This window comes from Mustela erminea, chromosome 1 (genome assembly GCF_009829155.1).
Source record: "Mustela erminea isolate mMusErm1 chromosome 1, mMusErm1.Pri, whole genome shotgun sequence".
In the NCBI taxonomy this organism is placed as follows: domain Eukaryota; kingdom Metazoa; phylum Chordata; class Mammalia; order Carnivora; family Mustelidae; genus Mustela; species Mustela erminea.
In genome coordinates this window covers 73257295-73272803 of record NC_045614.1, presented here as the reverse complement: position 1 = coordinate 73272803, position 15509 = coordinate 73257295, and the positions used below count along the sequence as shown (strand labels likewise).

The 15509-nt window shown below is 49.0% G+C and overlaps 1 protein-coding gene across 5 annotated transcripts in view; it reads right to left on the bottom strand.

Moving 5' to 3' along the window:
* Positions 1–15509, bottom strand: part of OSBPL10 (oxysterol binding protein like 10) — a 320106-nt gene that overhangs the window by 11700 nt on the left and 292897 nt on the right. For all 5 annotated transcript variants that reach the window (XM_032320875.1, XM_032320787.1, XM_032321062.1 and 2 more), the window contains 2 exons: positions 12308–12785; positions 3385–3571 (listed from right to left, as the gene is read on the bottom strand). In XM_032320875.1, coding sequence (XP_032176766.1) covers positions 3385–3571; positions 12308–12785 — 665 coding nt within the window. The remainder of the gene's footprint in view (positions 1–3384; positions 3572–12307; positions 12786–15509) is intronic.

Below are 15509 nucleotides of genomic sequence, written 5' to 3'. Positions count from 1 at the left end.
GAATTAAAAAAAAAAATTCATGGAAACAAATGATAATGAAAACACAATGGTTCAAAATCTGTGGGACACAGCAAAGGCAGACCTGAGAGGAAAATATATAGCGATACAAGCCTTTCTCAAGAAACAAGAAAGGTCTCAGGTACACAACCTAACCCTACACCTAAAGGATCTGGAGAAAGAACAACAAAGAAAGCCTAAACCCAACAGGAGAAGAGAAATAATAAAGATCAGAACAGAAATCAATGAAATAGAAATAAAAAAAAACAATAGAACAGATCAACAAAACTAGGAGCTGGTTCTTGGAAAGAATAAGATTGATAAACCCCCCAGACTTTATCAAAAAGAAAAGAGAAAGGACCCAAATAAATAAAATCATGAATGAAAGAGGAGAGATCACAACCAATACCAAAGAAATACAAACAATTATAAGAACATATTATGAGCAACTATATGCCAGCAAACCTGACAATCTGGAAGAAATGGATGCATTCCTAGAAACATATAAACTACCAAAACTGAACCAGGAAGAAATAGAAAACCTGAACAGACCCATAACCAGTAAGGAGATTGATGAATTCATCAAAAATCTCCCAACAAACAAGAGCCCTGGGCCAGAATGTTTCCCAGGGGAATTCCACCAAGCATTCAAAGAAGAATTAGTTACTATTCTCATAAAACTGTTCCAAAAATGGAAATGGAAGGAAAACTTCCAAACTCATTTTATGAGGCCAGCATTACCTTGATTCCAAAACCAGACAAAGACCCCATCAAAAAAGAGAGTTACAGACCAATATCCTTGATGAACACAGATGCTTAAGTTCTCACCAAGATACTAGCCAATAGGATCCAACAGTATATTAAAAGGATTATTCACCATGACCAAGTGGGATTTATTCCTACTACAAGGTTGGTCCAACATCCACAAATCAATCAATGTGATACAATACATTAATAAAAGAAAGAACAAGAATCATATGACACTCTTAATAGATGCTAAAAAAGCATTTGACAAAGTACAGCATCCTTTCTTGATCAAAACTCTTCAAAGTGTAGGGATAAAGGATACATACCTCAATATCATCAAAACCAACTGTGAAAAAGCCACCGTGAATATCATTCTCAATGGGGAAAACCTGAGAGCTTTTCCGCTAAGGTCAGGAACCCAGCAGGGATGTCCACTATCACCACTGCTATTCAACATATACTAGAACTCCTAGCCTCAGCAATCAGACGACATTTAATCAGAAATTAAAGGCATCCAAATTGGCAACGAAGAAGTCAAACTATCACTCTTTGCAGATGATATGATGCTTTATGTGGAAAACCCAAAGACTCCACTCCAAAACTGCTAGAACTCATACAGAAGTTCAGTAAAGTGTCAGAATATAAAATCTATGCACAGAAATCAACTGCATTTCTATACAGCAATGAGACAGAAGAAAGATAAATTAAGGAGTTGATCTCAGTTACAATTACACCCAAAACCATAAGATACCTAGGAATAAACTGAACCAAAGAGGCAAAGAATCTGCACTCAGAAAACTATAAAGTACTCATGAAAGAAACTGAGGAAGACACAAGGAAATAAAAAAATGTTCCATGCTCATGGATTGGAAGAACAAATATTGCAAAAATGTCTACACTACCTAAAGCAATCTACACATTTAATGCAATCCCTATCAAAATACCACCCATTTTCCCCCAAAGAAATGGAACAAATAATCCTAAAATTTATATGGAACCAGAAAAGACCTCGAATACCCAGAGGAATGTTGAAAAAGAAAGCCAGAGTTGGTGGCATCACAATTCCAGACTTCAAGCTCTATTACAAAGCTGTCATCATCAAGACAGTATGGTACTAGCACAAAAACAGACATATAGATCAGTGGAACAGAATAGAGAGCCCAGAAATAGACCCTCAACTCTATGGTCAACTAATCTTCGACAAAGCAGGAAAGAACGTCCAATGGAAAAACGAGTGTCTTCAACAAATGGTGTTGGGAAAATTGGACAGACACATGGAGAAAAATGAAACTGGACCACTTCCTTACACCATACACAAAAATAGACTCCAAATGGATGAAAGACCTCAATGTGAGAAAGGAATCCATCAAAATCCTTGAGGAGAACACAGGCAGCAACCTCTTCGACCTCAGCCACAGCAACTTCTTCCTAGAAACATCGCCAAAAGCAGGGGAAGCAAAGGCAAAAATGAACTATTGGGACTTCATCAAGATAAAAGCTTTTGCACAGCAAAGCAAACAGTTAACAAAACCAAAAGACAACTGACAGAATGGGAGAAGATATTTGCAAATGACATATCAGATAAAGGGCTAGTATCCAAAATCTATAAAGAACTTATCAAACTCAACACCCAAAGAACAAATAATCTAATCAAGAAATAGGGAGAGGACGTGAATAGACATATCTACAAAGAAGACATCCAGATGGCCAACAGACACTGAAAAAGCGCTCCATATCACTTGGCATCTGGGAAATACAAATCAAAACCACAATGAGATATCACGTCAACACCAGTCAGAATGGCTAAAATTAACAAGTCAGGAAACGACAGATGCTGGCGAGGATGCGGAGAAAGGGGAACCCTCCTACACTGTTGGTGGGAATGCAAGCTGGGGCAGCCACTCTGCAAAACAGCATGGAGGTTCCTCCAAATGTTGAAAATACAGCTACCCTACAACCCACAATCGCACTACTGGGTATTTACCCTAAAGATACAAATATAGTGATCCAAAGGGGCACATGCACCCGAATGTTTATACCAGCAATGTACACAATAGCCAAACTATGGAAAGAACCTGGATGTCCATCAACAGATGAATGGATAAAGAAGAAGTGGTATATATACACAATGGAATACTATGCAGTCATCAAAAGAAATGAAATCTTGCGATTTGCGATGACGTGGATGGAACTAGAGGGTATTATGCTGAGTGAAATAAGTCAATCAGAGAAAGACAATTTCATATGATCTCCCTGATATGAGGAAGTTGAGAGGCAAAGTTGGAGGTTTGGTGGGTAGGTAAGGAAAAAATGAATAAGAGACTCTTAATCTCACAAAACAAACTGAGGGTTGCCGAGGGGAAGGGGGTAGGGAGAGGGTGGCTGGGTTATGGACATTGGGGAAGGTATGTGCTATGGTGAGTGCTGTGAAGTGTGTAAACCTGGCGATTCACAGACCTGTACCCCTGGGCCTAATGATACATATGTTTGTAAAAAATAAAAAATTAAAAAAAAAAAAAAAGGTGTGTTCACTCTATCTTGATTGCTAACTCCTCCCATGGTTGGAATACAAGCTGCCTCTGGAGGAGAGAAAAACAGGGTATCATGTGAAGGCACACAGCCTCCGGGGCGGCATCCTACCTGTGGACTTTCCCTCCATAAAAAGGCTTCGTGTGGAATATGACTGTCGCCGAGTACCCCGTCTTGGCACAGCTGATGCTCACTTTGCCTCCGAGCTCCACCCAGGGGATGGTGAGAATGGACCGCGCGTAGGCACTGGGCAGGGTGAACACGTACTCCTCCCCATGTTCCAGGAGCCTCAGCACACCTCCAGGGAGAGAGGAGGAGAGAGTCAGGCACACAAGACAAGGGCAGCTGGGGATCAAAAGACATGAAGATGACAAACCAAACACCTCCCACCTCTGCAAAGGTGAGCTGCTCACCGACTGCGTATGTATTTATCCCCTGCCCTCCTGCGTGCCAGACACTGCTGCGAATACAATAGTGAACAGACCCACTTGCTTCCTTCCAGCGGAAAAGGAAGGTTGGCATTAATCACGGACTCTGATGAGAGGAGGGAGAAGGGCCCAGTGCCATGGAGGCCTCCAGGGAACAGAATTCTCCCTAAGGAAGGGCCGTTTGGATCAGGTAAGAGTTGAGAAGGTAGAGAGACGAGAGAAATAGTCCAGGCAGAGGGAAGAGGAGGTGCAAAGGGCCGATGGTGGGAAGGAGACTGGGGAGCTGGGAAGGGCTGAGGGAAGGGCCCACGTGCAAAAGGGAGGGAGTAGGTGTAGGTGTGCAGGCTGGCCAATGCAGCAGGGCCCAGATCTTCTTTTACCCTTTGAAATAGCATATAAAGAACTTCTGCCTTTTTCTGAAAGCAGCACAGACTTTCACAGTTCTCATGAAGCTAGAGAACTCAGACTGGACCCTGCTATCAGCAGCCAGGCGCAGGCACTATCCACATGAGCTCCCCACCTGTGGATCAGGGGGTCTCCAACCTAGGCTCTAAGCATCAGGTGTGGAGAGGTCTTAGTCCTCTGGGACAATGCAAAAGTGCGTGGGTTTATCCACTTTCTATGGAAAGGGGCCACGGTTTCACCAAGCTCTCAAAAGCTGACACGAAAGCCTTGATTTAAATACACAAACTCCCAGGGCTGGGAGTCTAGTTGTTTACTGTTGTGTAGTTTATGTGCTGCACAACGTGCCCTCAAGGGCTAAGTCCAGCCCTCACTCTGGCCCACCAGGCTGGGCACCCACACTCGAGGGGCAGCATTTCACTGCACCCTGAGGCCCATATAGGCCAGCAGAGGCCCCCGAACCAGGCTATGAGTTCACATGTGTTCCATGTAAGGAACCTTCTCAGCCTCCCACTCCAGCCCTGGGGCTCAGGGACCTGCATGTGGCCTGGCTCTCTGTCCCAGCTCATTCCCAGCCTGGCCATCTGCAGGTGCATTGTGCGTCCCAGGAAGGAATGTGCTGCCCTTCCGCCCATGCTGGTGGCATACCCCCTCCCCAGATCCCAGGGTCAGTGGTACCCGTGTGAGGTGGCACTTTCTGGCTGCCTGGCATCCCTGGGGAGCTTCCCCATTATGTCCCTTAAGTTTCACAATGACCCCATTTGGCAGTACTTTTCATTTTTAAGTAAGGATGAGGAAGCTGAAACACAGTTTAAGTAGTTTGGCTGGGCAGTGCTTCCCTCTGAGGCGAGACAGGCATCAGCACGAACTAGAGCTAGAATGTCCCCAGAAGAGACAGTGCATTTCTCTGATGTACTGATGAGTACTGATGAGCTTGCCTGGGGTGCTGAGGACAGATGGGACTAAATCGTACAGTGGAGTCCTGAGTGTTAAGTCGCCGAAGTCACACTTGAAGGAGCGTACAACTATAATTTAATTTATCCTTGACCATCCCCTTACTCGTCGATGGGCTACTGTCTGCAGATAGCCAACAAGGCCGGTCTGAAACCAGCAGAAACCCTCCCTGTTAACTCCAGGAAAGTCAGTTCCGCTGAGCCACAGAAACAGGGAGGGGGCCTGCTGTTCTGGGCTGACACACTCGCGTGTGCACACGCGTGTACATGTGCGTGGAGGGAGGCTTAAGCAGGTGGGGCACACGCAGCAGCTGAGGTTGTGGGTCACTCACAATCACGTGGGCAGGACTGGGGGACAGATATTGTGGCAGCATTTAAATCTCAATCTCTCTCTCTCTCCTTCCTTCCCCCCGCCCCCCGCCAGGAGTATAACTGAATATATGTAACATAAGCGCTATTTGTGCATTTATGTTGTGCCAAATATGCTGAGCATCAGAGCAGCCCTCCTCCCCACTTCTCCACCTTGCCTTCGTTCTTGTAACTGAATTAACCCGGCTCTGAGAAAGTCAAGCCCCCAGGCCAGCAAATGCTCTCCCACGTACCTCCTCCCTCCTCCTAGGGGCAGCCAGTAGACTCCCCAGATGCCCTGGAGGCCTTGCCCTGTGCGCCTACAGAGAGGGACGATGTGTCTGGCAAGAGAATTGCCCTTTGCTGGCTCAGTTCTTACAGTTTCTGAGCAGGACCCTTGGAGGAGAACAGTCAGGGCTGACACACTTTTTGTTTCAAAGCCCACATTGTGTCTGACTTCCTTGTGTTCAGTTGCTGGAGGAGAAGGCCCAGAGTAGGTGGAAAATCACAGCTAATACCAGACAATAGGTAGGACACCAACAGGCAGGGAAAATCAGAAGGAAAAGCTGAGGAGAGAGAGAGGCCACCTCAGACCTTCCTCCCTGGCCCAGTTCTACCCACAAGCTTCCAGGTTGCCTGGGGCCAGCCACATTTGCAGGGTCTCTGGGTCTGTGGCAGCTGAGAGGGGACCCCTGGGTCCCCGCAGAGGAGGCTGTCCATCTCCAGTGGGCCTGCCTCCGAGGTCCTGGAGAAGAAGCTTCCCTGGCACTGTCCATCCCCAGGCTCCGTGCTAACTAGCAGTAGAAGCCTTCCCAGGTGGCCAATGTGTCCTCAAGGGCACCATCTCAGCTCTGACGGCTATAGCATCCCTGGGTGGTCAGCCCTTCCAGGCCTCAGCTGGAAGTGCCCTGGGGGCTCGCACCCTGCCACCCAGCCCGCCAGCAGCCTCTTCTCAGGCCAGGGCCACACATCCTGGGCTCCACGTGCCACACCTTCCTGGCCTCATTTGCCAACATCAACTTGGTGACATAGGGTTCTACAGCTGATACTCTCTTTACAACATATTCACACAGATCCTAGGCCCCAAGTATTCCTAAAGGGCTGGATGAGATGGAGATCTCTCTGGGGCTGGCCACTGGCAGGGCGGGGGGGGGGGGGGGGGGGGGGGGGGGGGGGGGTCCTTCCAAGCCCTCAGTCAGTCACCAGCCTGTGTCTCAGTTTCCTCCTCCGTGACACAGGGATGATGGCATCCATACCTCACAGGGCTGTGGTGAAGAGAAGAGAGTGATTCTAGAACTCAGTTAAAAGCCTCCACCTGGAACACAGCTAGAATCCTGGAGGTTTTTTGTTGTTGTTGTTTTTTAAAGGTTTTATTTATTTGACAGAGATCACAAGTAGGTGGAGAGGCAGGCAGAGAAAGAGGAGGGGAAGCAGGCTCCCTGCTGAGCAGAGAAGCCTATTCGGGGCTGGTTCCAGGACCCTGGGATCATGACCCCAGCGGAAGGCCGAGGCTTTAACCCACTGAGCCACCCAGGTGCTCCTAAAATCCTGGAGGTTTTCTATGCTAACTACTCCTCCCTCTCTGGGGAGGCTCTCTTGGTGGGTGAACCCTGAGCTGGGGTATTTCCATTTGGGACTAAAGAGCGAATCACAAAGTGGCAGCGGGTCAGACACATGATGGGTGAAGGGAGAGGTGGGAGGTGTCCTCTTCCCACTCAGTTCTAGAAAAGTGTCTTGCAGGGGCACCTGGGTGGCTGGGTCAGTTAAGCATCTGACTCGTGATCTGAGAGTCCTGCTTTCAGCCTGTGCCGGCCTCCACCCTGGGTGTGGAGCCTACTTAAAAAAAAAAAAGAAAAAGAAATTGGAAGAAAGAAAAAAAAAAAAAAAAGAAAAGAAAAATCTCTTGCAAACCTGAAGTCCACAGACATCAGGGAGCCCCAAAGTTGAGCTGATAGGAAAGCACTGGGGAGACCACACTCCTTTGGCTTTTCTCTAAAAATCCACAAATGTGTGCTTTCTCATTAATCACCTGCAATTATGCCTTCTCAGTCCTAACTCCTCTTCCAGGGCTGCATTAAAAAAACAAAAAAACACACACAAAAAAACAAACAAAAATAAACCTGTCCCTAATATGAATAAAGGACTATATTAAAACCAGACTTACAGATGGGCTCACAAATGAAAGTCCCTTTCTAATTAGCCTAATTGCTGAGAGAAGCCAAAAAAATGCCAAATAATCAATACTTCTACATCACGGTTAGTTTTCAAGCTGCAAGATTTTCATTTTAAATTCCACAGACTGATTCACCAATCAACATTAAGGCAACACATTAAGATTTCCAAACTGATACATTTGAAATAATTTCACACCTGCTCTCATTCTGAGGAACCCCAACTTTTCCAGTAGGATGGGGTCCCTGGGAAGCACCGAGTGGCAGGAAGGAGCTCGGGCCGGGTCTGCAGGCCTGGCAGCATTGGCGCTCCTAATCACCAGGCCCATGTGGCATTCTCTTGCTAGAATGAGCTAGAACTAATTGCCTCTCCCCACAGACCCAATTAAGCTGTGCCACTTCCTGGGCTCTGGCCCCGGAGTTTTGTGGGGAGCAGGTTGTAAGTGCAGCTGAATATGCCTCAGTTCCCCCACAGAGTGGGTGATGAGCGGAGGGGCCTTGCTTCCCTGGGGGGAAAGCTGCGGGGCGTGGGGGGGCCGCAGAACAGTGTGTTGTCAATTAGGGGTCTGAGTGCCAGGGTGGAGGGTCCTGGGAGGGGGTCCCCCAACGAAGCACTGCATAATGGCATTTTGTCCTTGCCAAATATGGCCCAGCCTAAAGGCAGTACTTTAAAAGATTAGCCCACGTATTTGCATATAAAAACTTACTTCCCCATGGACCCATCCTAAGATCTAATTTTTAAGAAAGAGGGGGTGGAAAAAACCTTACTTCAGACCCAATCAACATATGCATGGAATGTGCTAGATCAGTACAAGGAATTAGTGAGGGGGGGGGGAGAAAATCTGGCTTCCCATTCCCCCAACGGACCTCTGAATACAGGAACCAGAACCTTTTGCTCCAAAATTTGGGGACACTTAAAAGTATTTTCTGGGGGGATGGGGAGGGCACCCGGGTGGCTCAGTTGGTTAAAAGTCTGCCTTCAGCTCAGGTCATGATCCCAGGGTTCTGGGAGGGAGCCCCACATCAGGCTCTATGCTCAGCGGGAAGCCTGCTTCTCCCTCTCTGTGTTTTCTCTCTCTCTCAAATAAATAAAATCTTTTTTTTTTTTTTAAAGGTATTTGTGAGGACACCAGGAATTAAGAACACAGAAGAAAGAGTATGAGGACATAAGAAGGATGACCACATGCAAACCAAGGAAGAAGAAACCAAACCTGCTGACACCTTGATCTTGGAATTCTAGCTTCCAGAACTGTGAGAAAATAAATTTCAGTTGTTTAAGCCAAAAAAAAAAAAAAAAAGTATTTGCTAGGAAAAAATAAGGATCCTGCGTGTTACAGAGTGCACATTTAACTAATATGAATGGGGATGTAGCTTCTGGAAGGAATTGGGAAATTTAAGGCCTCACAAGAATGAGCCAGGGGTAGGTCCCCTGACCCCTCCCAGGTCCATCCACATCAGGAGTGCACTGGGTGGCCAGAAAGGGCTATGTCCATGGAGGACCCTTCCAGAGTGTCTCTCAAGAATTTTCTTCCCTGATTCACCTCTGCTGAGAAGTTCTAAGTAGAATTCTCGAACAAGTAGAATTGGGAGCAACAGATTCTAATTCTACTTGAGCGATGGCTCCAGTGAGGGTCTCAGGAGAGGGTGTTAGATGATCTCCCTCCCACTGCATTAAGAGCTTTGCCCAGCATGCCCAGGGCTGTGCCAAGTGAATCCAAGGCCCCAGGCCCCATCTGCCGCCTGTTGGGAACAGGGGAGAAAACACCCTGAGACATCAGACGCCCCCACTCTGAGCCACTCTCACTCAACAACCACCACCAATAAGAGAAAGTGAAGGTGCTGGCTCACCTCGGTGTGGGAAGTGGGGGACACACTGGGGGTAAGAGGACCCACCTTTCTCAAGTAAAGTTCCAGAGGAGATGGATGTTGGTCATATAGGCTGCGGGGTGAAGGAAGGAGCCCCAGCCCAGGACAGAGCAGGGTAACAGAGCACTCAGGGAAGAGGGGAGAGAGGCATAGAACGTGCCGGAAGGACTGAGCTAGCAAGACAACAGGATAAGCAACACGTCTGTACACAGCCTCCTCACCAGAGCCCACTCCTGAGGTAGACGGCTGGGGAGAGACAGTTTCACAGACTGAAGAACTCCCTAAATCCCTAGATTTGCAAATCTTCACCTTTATGGAAAATCTCCAGATCTCTGTCCAATGTCAAGAATCCTGACTCAGGGGCCCCATAAAGGCTCTCCTTTACGAATTTGTGACTTTGCCTTGCCCTGGCACGGGGCAGCAGGCACTGTCTCTGAGCGCAGGGGAATCCCCAGAAAGGCACTGGAATAAATTCCCCGTGTACCTGAAAGTGCATTTACCCTTATTAGAAGATCTTCTATTCACTGAGCACCTTACCCTGGGGAGGGACGAAGAGAAAAGAAAAGACTTGTCTGTCTCCCTCCAGCTGTGCCCCTGGGCCCTCCCTGCTTCCCCCTCATCTGTTCCAGCAGCCCTGGGGATGCGTTCCAGCCACGTCCACTGTCCACGGACTCACACCTCACTCAGGGGAAAAGCCCGAGTCCTGGCAGACCCCCGAGCGAGCCTCCCGTGGCCCTCCTCTCTGACCTGTCCCCTCTCCTCCCGCCATCGCAGCCACCACGAAGTTCCCAGAACAGCCCGTCTCACACGCTCGCCCAGGGCCCCCGAGCCTCCTGCTCTCTTGGCCAGGAGCAGCCTTCCTCCAGTGTCCACACGGCTCCTCTCTCACCCCCGGCAAGCGTTTGCTCAAAGGCTGCCCTCTGGGGGAACCTGGGGGGCTCCGTCATTAAGTGTCTGCCTTTAGCTCAAGTCATATCCCACAGGGTCCTGGGATCCAGCCCGGAATCGGGCTCCCTGCTGGGCAGGAAGCCTGCCTCCCCCTCTTCCCTCTCTCCCTACTTGGGCTCTCTCTTGCTTTGTAAAATAAAATTAAAAAAAAAAAAAAAAAAAAGACTACATTCTTGTGGAGTTCTGTCCTATGAACAGAGGCAGCACACCCTTGCTGGGCACCCCACTCCCTATCACCCCGTCCTGCTTTGTCAGTTCAGCGCCAGTCACACGGCACGTTTCCTGCAGGTGCCTTGTTTTCTGTGACTCACGCCTTGGTCGTCAGCTGAGGGCAGGGCCTTCCATCTTGTCCCAGTCCCTGCGGTGTGCCTGCCACCAAAAACGGTGGCAAACGAACCAGTAAGCTATCTGAACCACCCCGTTAGAGCTAAGGGAGTAAACACACTTGAAACAGGTCTCTCGAGAAGGTGCCATCGACGCACTTGGGCGGTGAGTGGACCTGAAGGTGTGAGTGGACTCTGCACCCCACCTCCTCCCTTAAACCCACATTTCACCCCCAAGTAATTCATTATGTGGGAGACTTAGCATAAGGAACGAAACAAAACAGGATGAGATCGGAATCTCCTGCACCCAGATTTTTGTTTCAAAATCAAAGGCCTTCCCAGCCACCAGCGCATCCCATCTTGAGGCTCCCCTGCCCCAGCCCCACTGCTCCCCAGTCCCTCCCCTGCTTTATTTTTCTGCACAGGACCTCACACCTTCCCACACAACCTACATAATTTTATTTACCAGGAAAACAGAAGTAGAATGGAAGTTGAATGAGGACAGAGATTGCGGGGGGGTTCTATTTTGTTTCTACAAGAATCCTTATCTCCTAACACAATGTCTGGCATCTAGTAGGTACTCAATAAAAATGCCCTCAGTGAACGAGAGGTGTTCTCATCTCATGGGCTTTCGGAAGGACTTCCAAGGAGTCGTGGACTTCCAAGGAGTCGTGGACTTCCAAGGAGTCGTGGACTTCCAAGGAGTCGTGGACTCCCTGAAACTGAAGACTCAATTTTGCATTGTGTTTTTTCCTTTCCCCGAGAAGAGAATCCATAGTCTCAAAACCTCAAAGGAATCCGTGACTCAGAGAAGTTGGAGAACCACGAACACAGACGCCTCAGTGTGACAAGGACTCTTACAGGTTTCTTCCAACAATGAATAAACTTCATTCACAGCTATTTGCTAAAATAAGAATGCAAGAGCCACATAGGGTGTGATCACATTGTTCTTGCTTCAGAAATCTCTAGCAGAAACCAGAGATTTGCCTTGGGAATGTTTACCAGGAGATTCGGAATAGGCAGCATTGTTATTCTTCCTGTGAGCCAGAACACCGGAGAGAATGAACAAAAATGTGTCTTCACAGATTTGGAGCCAATTCTTAACATTCATGCAAAGCTGAGGGACACCTGGGTGGCTCAGTCGTTAAGCGTCTGCCTTCAGCTCAGGTCATGATCCTGGGATGGAGACCTGCATGGGGCTCCCTGCTCAGCGGGAGGCCTGCTTCTCCCTCTCCCACTCCCCCTGCTTGTGTTCCCTCTCTTGCTGTGTCTCTCTCTGTCAAATAAATAAAATCTTAAAAAAAAAATTCATGCAAAGCTGAAAATAAAAATAGTACATAAGGTGGGCCTCATAACACGTATAGTGTATCAATGACCTAAGTGTATCCCACCTCGCCTACAACCTGGGCCCCACTGAGAAATTACCAGGGCCTCATCCCAAAATAACAAAATCTGTCCCTCTTTACCACCGAGCCACCCCCAGCCAAAACAAAATAAAAACAAGAACTCCACACACACAGGCATCCATCATCTATCAGCTGTGCAAACATCACCGTGTAAGAGCCAAGTTCCATCAAACGTATGACATGGCTTACCTTCCCCTATCATGGAGACCCCCACGGACATGCCCATGAACTTGCTTTTGGTCCATACATGAGTGTTGACGCACAGTCTCTTTTCCTTGCACTCACAGTAGAAGCAGGAGATGGGGGGATGATGGGACACCTGCTCGGCCACAAACCTCAGTTTGTAGCTTTTGGAAGGGTCCTCAGCTGTCAGCTGTTCATGGCCAGCAGGAGAATGGGGGGCAGTCCTCTTTGGCTTGACCCTGTCTTTGGGAACCTCCCAGGAGCAGTGAAACGTCTCACCGATAATGGGGTTGTAGGGCTTCTTGGCCAGGGCCCCCTTGCGGCCCTCATGGAAGGCCGTGAGATAATATTCCACGAAGCAAATGACTCTCTCCTCTGGTGTGGCCCCGGCGGTGATGGCCAGCAGCAGGTCCGGATGGGCCATAAAGTCTGCGTACATCTCCAGCAGGGATCGCTTCTCCAGGATGAACGTGGGAAGCACCACCTGTGTTGGCAAGGGGACAAAAACAGGAGATGCTGTGATTACACGGGAGGCTGCAACCTCCACCTAGCAAACCCAATGTGGCTTCAGCCAGAGCATGGTTTCTTTGGACTCCTAGACAAACATCAGGGGAAACTATGTCCAAGAAAACAAGGTTGGAGACGCGGCTGCAGGGGTAGCATAAAGCCAACCCGATTTCACGGTCGAGACGGTTCGGAGCGGCTCTCTGCTCAGCTGGGACTCAAATGGCGGTGTCTGCCTCCCACTCCACCACTCTGTCCTCGCACAAAACCCTCTTTTACTCCTCGTTACTTAGAGATGTGAAGAGAAGAGCTCGGAAGGACTTTGTACTTTCCTTTCTGACATCAGACACAACCAAGGGGGTTGCTCAGTGTGTCCCCACGAACACGGACACTGGGGGTCGACCACCACCACCACTGAGAGGGTCTATTTGGAGATCTCTGTTAGCATACAAATCTCGACATGATCAGAGCAGAGCAGGAGTGAGGAAGAGCCCCTGACCCAGGTCTCTGGGAGGGAAGGCCAGTTAGCGAGCCAGCAAATGTCCAGAGAGCTGCCACAGAGGAGAGGGGCTGTGCATGAAGCCTGCTCAGCAGGGCTGGGCCCGAAGAAATAAGCAGAGGTTACAGAGAAGTGGGCTGGCCCTTAATACAGAACCTTCTGGTAAGTGGACGGACAGGCCGCGCAGGGACTTTGGATTTAACAAGCCTTGGGAACAAACACCTCCAATCTAAACACTTCCATCTAAAATGGAAAAGACGACACAAATGTCTCCATCTCCAGGCCTTCCCCAAACCACCCCATTTCCTGTCCCCTCCCTTCCCCAGCAGGACCCTGTGATCATGAGGGAACCCGGGAGAGAAAGGGCAGAATTCCAAGGAGGATGGTCAGCCCTGAGGGACTCAATTCCCATGAAGGGGGCTCCATGGCCTTGGCTTGCATCCTTCTCTGCCCCGGCAGACTGGGGCTTCTCCAGCAACAATCCCAGCTCTGGACGAGGACAATTGTCAAGTGTGTACTCGAGAACGAAATTATGAGGAAAGAACTGGCTACCGTTATTACCCTCTCAGGACAGACCTTTGAAAAGGGCAAGAACATAAGACGGTTCCCCCCACTAGTATTTCTGAACTCAGAAGCTGAAGGATTAAAGCAAAACAACAAGGAAAAAGAACTCCACTTGGCACCCCAAATCACTGAGCACCAGAACAGAAAGGGACCCTCAGGGTGATGGAGTCCAATGCTCCAGATTCACAGGTGAGGGGACAGAGACGAGGAGAGGTGAGGGAAGGCACCACACAGGAACCTTGGGGTTCCCAAATGCCACCCAAATTCTTCCCATTACCCTTGATATGGCACAAGTATCTTCTTCTGGCCAATGGCAGCATTTTCTTTCCCTCAGTGGACTAGGGAGGTAAGAGTTCACTGGACAGAACAACTGGGACAGCTGGGCCACCTCACCTACTGTCACTGATTAATTAGTCAGGGGCGGGGGTGCCTGAGTGGCTCAGTCGGTTATGCGGCCAACTCTTGATTTCTGCTCAGGTCATGATCTCAGGGTCCTGGAATCGAGCCCCCTCACTGGGCTCTGCACTCAATGGGGACTCTGTTTCTCCCTCTGCCTCTGTTCCTCTCCTCCTCCAATTGCCTGTGCCCATGCTCTAAAATAAATTAACAAATCTTAAAAAATAAATAAATAAGTGGGAAGCAAGAAGTGGCCCACAGGAAAGAGGGACCCATGAACCCTACACCTTCTGGCCTATTCTACTCCTCCTGGAATGACTAGGCAATCCACCTATCCAAAAATTACTGATTACCACGGGGAGGGAGACCATCAGCAATGAAGAAAGACAAGCACGGCGCCCCCATCGGGAAAAGTGCGGCTATGGCTTCCCAACTGGCCTCCCTCCTGTCAGACCCACCTGGATTTCTTCTCCACACCACAGCCAGGCCCATCTCTCTAGAATCTCTACAAGAGATAAATGAAGTCCAGCCTGCCCCCTCCCACCTCCCTCTAGTGGGACATTATCCCTCACTTTCCACCTCCAGCCCTCCCCTTACACACCCCGCCCTACACACACACACACACACACACACACACACACACACACACTCAAATCCTGTTTTCCTTTTTTCAGCCTCCTCCTGCCTTGTCCAAACGATGACCAGCTATTCCTCTCAAGGGTATCCTCTTCTGTGAAGCTTTTTCTGAGGGCTCCTGCTTCCAAGACTAAACCAGCAACTCCCTCTTTCAGATCTTCACCACACCCCAAACATCTCTACCCTGGCATCCACAATGCTTGTTGTAGTAGACAGCATCACAAGAGTGGGGGGTACTTCTGGAGGGCTCAGTCGGTTAAGTGGCTGCCTTCAGCTCAGGTGATACCTGAGAACTTACCAATTTCCAAAGCCAGCCCTCCCCAGATGGCAGACCCAGGGAATGTGGTCTCACAGCCACCAGCAAGGCCAACCCCCTTGGATATATATTCTACACTTGAAAATGATACTGTCATTGCCTTGTCAACTGCCTTGTCAGAGTTGGAAAAGGTAGAATACCCAGAGAGACGGAGGAGGATGGATTGGCAGTGGAAGGACAATCTCTCCTTTCACCCCTTGTCGGTCTGTCAGGTTGGTGTTTCAGGTTGGTTGTTTTAAAACCAGCACGCTGGGGCGCCTGGGTGGCCTTAGGCTCAGGTCATGATCTCTGGA